A 6,646-nucleotide genomic window follows, 5' to 3' on the forward strand; every position below is an offset into this window, starting at 1 on the left:
TTTACTTTTTTTTTTTTTAATTGCAAATAGTTTTCTGTAAAATTGCACTTAATGCAGGAAGGATGCTCAACTCACCTAATGACTGGGGGTTGTTGATGCCAAGCACCCATGCACTGGGCTGTGCCCTCTCTCACATTCTAAGGCAGGCAATGATCAGGGGCTGCCACCCACATCCACATCTCTGAAAATCTTTTTCTTTTTTGCCTTCAAAGTGAACATAAAGCCATAAAAAAATTTACTGTTGGAGTAAAGCCGCTATTTACCTTTCTGCATATTGCTGGTTGCATTTGTCTGTTGTTTGCTGCTTTTTCCCTTTTTCTTTGTTGCTGAACGGTTGCTCAGGGGCAAGGATTGAGGAAGGCAGAGCATACTTGAGGAATACTTGAGTCCACAGAATGCTACGTAAAGTGAGCAGTGACAACAGAAATAACTGTGCCTACAGCTTCCTCTTTCCACTCTACTTACATTGCAGCTTTTGGTACATGGTTACAGCCGTGTTCCTCACACTGCGTGGAGCACTATTGCATGGGGCACTTCACCCTTTCTCCATGCTGCCTTTTAGGTGGCCAATGAGCAGTGAATATGGCTAAGGGTGGGAAGGATGCTATCTGCAATTAGTAAGCATTGCAGGGTGGCAGAAAAGCATGTATGAGAAAATTTTGAATGTAACTCTTAATATTATGCATATCCCAGATCCCTCTCAGTTTCTGCTTTCTTGAATTTAAACAGCACCTTGCTATGAGCCCAGAGCATGCATTGGTTAGTAGAGATTTAAGTCAAGATTTTGAATGGTTAAATTCAATTATTAATTTTGATTCAGCGATTAACTTTAGTGGTTCAAAGAGTGCTTGTGCGTTTGCTCTATCAGTCATTTGCTCTGCGCTTAAGGTCAGAGGGCTCTGTTCTTTTTCCCGTTAAGAGAACAGCAGTTCCCTTGACTTTGCCAATGTCTGTGGCAGGGACCAGCCCCTTTGCTAAGCTGTGCTTAGCAAAGCAGAGCTTCTCTTCCCAGAAACAGGAGCTGTGGCTGCTCAAGGTGTTCCCTTTGCTTTAAAGTACATCAAATCTGTGCACGTCTGCCTGTAACTACGTATCAGCTGGCGCAGCCCTGCTCTTGCTGGTGAAATTGTGCACGGCTAAGCTGGGTGACGAGGTCTGCTTTTAATTGTGCAGGCTGGAGATAAAGCTGTGAATAAGTGAAATTAAACAGCCCGCCCTTCAAAACCATTAGGACAATCCTGCAGTCCTCGGCCCTTTCTGTAACGAGTTCCGCAATGCTTGCACAGCTCCCAGCTTTCAGCCTTAATTCAACATGGCCCACATGTGAACCCAGCCGATGGATGTGGATTGCCAGGAGGACTGTGCCTTGCTCAGTTGACCTAGGAGAGATGCAGGCCCTGTAGCCAGGGAGCCCCAGATGTCCACTTGCCGCCCGCCAGCACCCAGGTATCCAACGGAACCGGGGGATGATATCGAAAGAGCAAGTGAAGCGGAAATTTAAAGCCCCTCTGCTAATAATAACAGTATAAATAACTGAAGACATCTTGTAAACAGTGCGGTCATAACCCCGAAACATTAAACAGCTCGGTGGGATCTGGCGCATCAGCTGCCGACTGCCGTTGCCGGTGCAGGGAGAGGACCCTGCACTCCTGTTTATCTCAGCCCGATCTCCCGCAGGCGCCCTGAGCAACAGAAGGGAGATGTTTGCACTAAAATCCCTGGTACTCCAAGCTGGGCAATAATCCTCAGCCCCATACTGATCTGTCAGTAAGCCAGCTCGACACTCCCACGGCTGCCGCGCAGGAAGGGCCACGCTGGATCCTCAGGAAGGTTAAAAACCCGTGGCTTTGCGGTTATTCGATTAAAAAAAAAAAGAGAGGCAAGGCAGTTTCTTTCTCTCACTGCTCTCCTTCTCCCTGCTGAGCTCAGAGCTGCCCCTGCTTGGGGGGTTTGGTATGAAGATGTTGTACCAACTGTTCCCCCCACTCGTTCTCTCTGGCGCAGGGCTGGACCCCCCGCCCCACCACAGGAAGCCAGGTGCGGTGCTCCCACTGCCTCGTGAGTCGGAAACGAAAAGTACACCGCTCCACGTTCAATGGAAAGGAAGGTTTATTCACAGAAATAGAGCAAAAACCTGCTTGAAGAAAATATATCTATATATCTTTAGGGCGAATGAGTTCATAGAGATGACTGTCAAAGTCAGTCTTTTTTCTAGGCATCTACATATTCCACAGGTCTCAGACAAAAGATACACGTGTGGTAGGTTTTGTTTGATCTCTGCCTTTCCTCTAGTAGCGCTTGAACCAGCAAGGCTCTTGTTGCAGGACACTCGACTGCACACGCACTCAATAAAGTTAAATAGAGTCGGGCTCTCCCGGGGTGGAGTCTCTGCGTTCAGTCTCCGCGGTGCCGTGCCGGCAGAGCGCTCTCCCGACGCCCTGCCCGGACCTGGGGCAGCAGCGGGGCAAAGCGGGGCCCTGCCCGCGCCCGTGCCCCCTCCCCGGCCGCACGGGGCCGGTGCTGGCGGGGCCGCGGGGCTCAGGATGCCGTCGGGCCGCACAAGCGGTTTGTGTTCACCACTTCTTTCAGGTCACTCTCGGGTTTGCCGGCTACCATAAAAGGCCAGGTCTGTAGCCAGGAAAAGACACGGGTGGTAAGGGGGTTACATACATGAAAAGGCACATCGCGATGCTCATCGAGCCTCAGCGGCAACCCCGGCATCCACAGCCTAAACCGGAGCACGGCTTCAGCTAGGATCCTGTTTTCTTTCCTTGCCTCCCAGCCGCAGCCGGCTCTCCCCGGGAATTGCACTCACCTTGGGAGCAAGGCACATTGCTTGATTCAGTTTGAGCCGAGCTGCTCTGGGCACTCTATGTACTGTTATCAGGTCGTGAGCAGTGTGGGGACTGCTCAGAGTGCTGGGTTTTCCTATGAGAGCCGTCCCATGGGGTGACCCCGGCAGCTGAAGACCACCCCTGGTTTGCATCCCTTGCCTATATATACAGCTGGAAATTGGATGTTTCTGCTGGGAACACCAGGGGGGCTGCTGGGGAGTGCTTTCTGGGGCATCCACAGAGCCCTCTGAGGGGTCTGAACATTAATTTATTTCTTCTCTGCGAGTTCACATGGGGGAGTGAGACATGTCCTGGACCCAGCACTCTGAGCAGTTGGGCACAAAGCCTCAAAAGCTCTGCCTTTAAAAGGCTGCGACTTGAGGTTTGTTATGGCAGAAAACTTTATGATAAAGAGGATAGACTGCGTAAATCCTGGGTCTTTTCTCTGCCTGAGTCCTTCCTAAAACATACCATACTCTATCCAAATTCTTATACCTTCCCATCTGAAGGTAGAAAGCTTCTGTCTCGCTCAGGCATTTCAGGCACAGTGCTCCTGCCTTTCTGCTGCCACCCCTGGATGGGATAGCAGGGACCAGTGGAAGGGACTGGGACACTCAGCTCCTGGGACACAGGAAAGGAAGGCAGCTGGGAGCCTGTCCCCTTGCTCCACCACCCCTCGTACTGTGTGGCTAGGCACCAGACCCTCTGTGAGAAAGATGTGAAGGTTTCTCCGTGGACATGCCCCATCCCAACTCCTCACCCACCTCTCCCCATCCACACACACACGAGTGCCTGGCCCTGGCGGGCTGTGACTTACCAGGTTGACTGGGTGGATGTAGCCATTTTCGTACTTGTCGTTGGCCAGGATTTGCCTCAGGTGCGCAATGTAGCTGGAGGCCAGCCTCAAGGTGTCCAGTTTGGAAAGCTTGGTGTCTGGGGGCACCCAGGGCAGGGTGGTCTTAAGCCTGGAAAAGGCTTTGCTAAGGACCCTCATCCTTGCCCTCTCCCTGGCGTTGGCAGCGTTTCTCTGGACCTGCTTTCCTTCCTGGCTCACACCATTTAAAGGGCTCTTCTTGGGGGGAGCCTTTTTCCTCTTTCCCGAGGCCCCTCTCCCTTTCTGAGGGGAGCCATTCTCACCATTGGATCCCTCCTCGTTGCTCTCGTTGGACGCCCCGAACTCTTTGTTAGTATCCATTTTCAGGCCATCGCACTCCAGCATTTCCACCTCTTGCAGATCTTCCACATCACTGAGGGACCCAGTGGACATGGTCTGGAAGATGCCAAAGGGCTGGCGGGAAAGGGGGCGGAGGGGAGGAAGGGGAGCTCCCCAAACCTATGCGGTGGCAGTGGAGGAGAGAAGGGGCACAGCACTTTCCTCCCCTTCTCTCCCCCCTCCGGCACTAAGGCGTGATATAGGTCCAGAGAGGACCCCCACCCTCCCGCCCCCCAACCCTGTTCTGCCTGTGTTTGAGGGAGGGAGTGAGTGAGTGTGTGTGAGCGGGAGAGAGAGAAAGCCGAGGAATTTAGTGAGGACACTAGTAATTTATCTGGGGGATAGGAGAGGCGGATCCAGCCCAGGGGAGGGGCCCTGCCCGCTGAGCACACCACATCCCCAATCACAGACCTTTGCACAGGACAGGGAGTTAGGTATCCCAGCAAGCGCTTGCAGAGAGCCCAGGACTGGGATTGAAATCTTCGCAACTGGAGCAAAGCAACATTCTCTCTCCCTCTTTCTCTCCTCCCTGTCTTTCTATCCTCCCCCTTCCTCCTCCTCTTTTCCTTCCCCACTTCCCTTTCCAGCTAGGGCTGCTCTCCTCCTCCCTGCCTCCTCCATGACCCAGGCGGCTGGTGTCACAATTCTTGACGAAAGCCAAAATGGGTCATGAGCAGAGATCCACCAGCAAAAGCCTTCCAGGGAGCTTTGTGATGCGTGCCGTCTAAATGCTGTCCTGTAACCTAATCTGAGGGAGATTTGTGGATGATTATACTGGAGAGTGCATCCTGTCCAGCTACTAGTGTGTTCCAGGAAAGGAGCACTTGGACCTCGCTATTGCAGCCTGAGCTCTGGAGACAGGAGGAGCTGACTTTTTCCAGGCTTCTCACTGGACCTCTGGGGTATCCCAGTCCTCTCTCTTCACCCAAAATCCCCCAGTGTGCTGGGTGATGGGGACCCTGCATCCCACATAACCAGGCCGGGCACCGTGCCACTGCTGGGGCCAGTGGGGCTGTGGGTGCTGGAGGAGAGGGGAAGAGGGAGCTCCTGGAGGGTAGCGATCACATCAAGCACCCAGAACTTTGTGGCAGAGCAGAAGCTGGAGTTACAGTCTGTTACATGTCGGCAAAATTCTGCTTGTTGCTTGATGCATACTCAAACGTCAGGGAGTTTTGCCTGAATAAACAGGCAAAACAAGGCCCCTGGCTGTGGGGCTGCACAATCAAGAACATCAGGACTTGCTCTGCAGCTGCTGGAATTGAAGAGGAGTTTTACCAAAAGTGTGAATGAGCATGTTGCTGTGTAGCTTGAATGAAGAGCTGCTCAGTGCATTCGTGATTCTTCAGATAGTCTCTGAAGAACAAGCTTTCTAAAGCATTTAGGCAAGGCCTAGCTCTTCTTCCTCACCATGATCAACTTGGTAAAATTTTCAGCTAGACTCATCCGTGGAGCCCCAAAAGCCCCCCAGCAACTCCTTCCTTCTTCACACACCTCACAGCCCCCTCAACTTTCTCAGCAGCCGGGTTGTTTAATGCAGGAGCTGCGGCACTGAGCTCCTGTACATGGCTCTCTTTGGACACACATCCATCATGACTTATCTCATTGCAGGGGAAAATCCAACTATTCAGCTGTCCATCTGAGAATTGGCATAGCTCTGGGCAAAAATTCACAACCCAAGGTGTCGCTGTGGCACACAGTGGCTCTGGAGTTAATCCATGGTAACCGAAGCCAGAAGAAGGTCTTGTATTCACCTGTGGGAGCACTGTATCAGGATTTCTGCATGCACTAAACAAAAAACAACTAACCAAACAAAAATGGTGGAGGGACAAATTAGTGCCTGGTAAGTGCTATAAACTCTCATCAGATTAAAATTTCAATAGGATGCGGAGTACTCTTTTTGACAACTAGCAAGCCTTTCCTCCCTCTCTATCCATCTTGGTTCCTTAGCTTGGTAATCTAGAAGGAAAAGAGCGATCTAAACTTTAAACCAGCTCTTCACTGTTTGGCTGGAAGATAGCACCTTCCCCCTCACAATGGGATAAGTACATTAAGATATCATATCTCCGAACCCCAGGCCCTTGGGAATTCACTAACCTCTAACGTCATGTTATGCTAACCGTGCCCTGTTTGTGTTTTCTCTGTGTATAAACCAAACAGATTGTCAGCATATCAGACCTGATTAATGAATTAGTTTTTTTTTTTTTCCCTTTCAGATACAAATTATTACTAATCACCAGTGTGGAGATTTATGAGCCTCCTTATTTTCTAGGCCTGATTGTTGTTTGTGCAGGTGGAGATTTAAATGGCTGCATCCACTGCAGAGATTTATAGTCCAAGTGACTGATGTAATAAATAAGCGAGAGGACTCTTATTGAAGCAAGGATGACAGAAAACCAAGTTGAAGTTTCTTGTGTCTCTAAGCATGAATGACCAGAACAGGAATGACTAGCGAGCACAAAACCCCATCCAAGTTTCAGCATCAGAAACTCCCAGAAGAACAAAAGAAAATAAAATAGCATATATTCATGTAATACCTGTCACTTGTTTTTAACTTTATTTTAGTAATTTTTGATTTTGTTGTTGTAAAAACCAGGAGGAA

At 50.4% G+C, this 6,646-nt stretch overlaps 1 protein-coding gene across 1 annotated transcript; it reads right to left on the minus strand.

The window, feature by feature from the left end:
- On the minus strand, window positions 1–4,605 carry TCF21 (transcription factor 21). The gene is made up of 3 exons (XM_090135765.1): window positions 4,459–4,605; window positions 3,652–4,104; window positions 1–2,628 (listed from the first exon to the last, which is right to left on the minus strand). The coding sequence occupies exons 2-3, from the start codon at window positions 4,099–4,101 to the stop codon at window positions 2,539–2,541; spliced, it is 540 nt and encodes a 179-aa protein (XP_089991891.1). The 5' UTR covers window positions 4,102–4,104; window positions 4,459–4,605; the 3' UTR covers window positions 1–2,538.
- Window positions 4,606–6,646: the final 2,041 nt, after the last annotated feature.

This window comes from Phasianus colchicus, chromosome 2, assembly GCF_987193195.1.
Source record: "Phasianus colchicus chromosome 2, bPhaCol1.hap1.1, whole genome shotgun sequence".
In the NCBI taxonomy this organism is placed as follows: Eukaryota; Metazoa; Chordata; class Aves; order Galliformes; family Phasianidae; genus Phasianus; species Phasianus colchicus.

Excerpts from the sequence above, each read along its gene's own strand:
- TCF21 (XM_090135765.1), bottom strand. The coding sequence starts at position 4,101 with ATGTCCACTGGGTCCCTCAGTGATGTGGAAGATCTGCAAGAGGTGGAA. Across the intron at positions 2,629-3,651 it reads ACATCCACCCAGTCAACCTG|ACCTGGCCTTTTATGGTAGC; the intron begins GTAAGTCACAGC and ends TCCTGGCTACAG.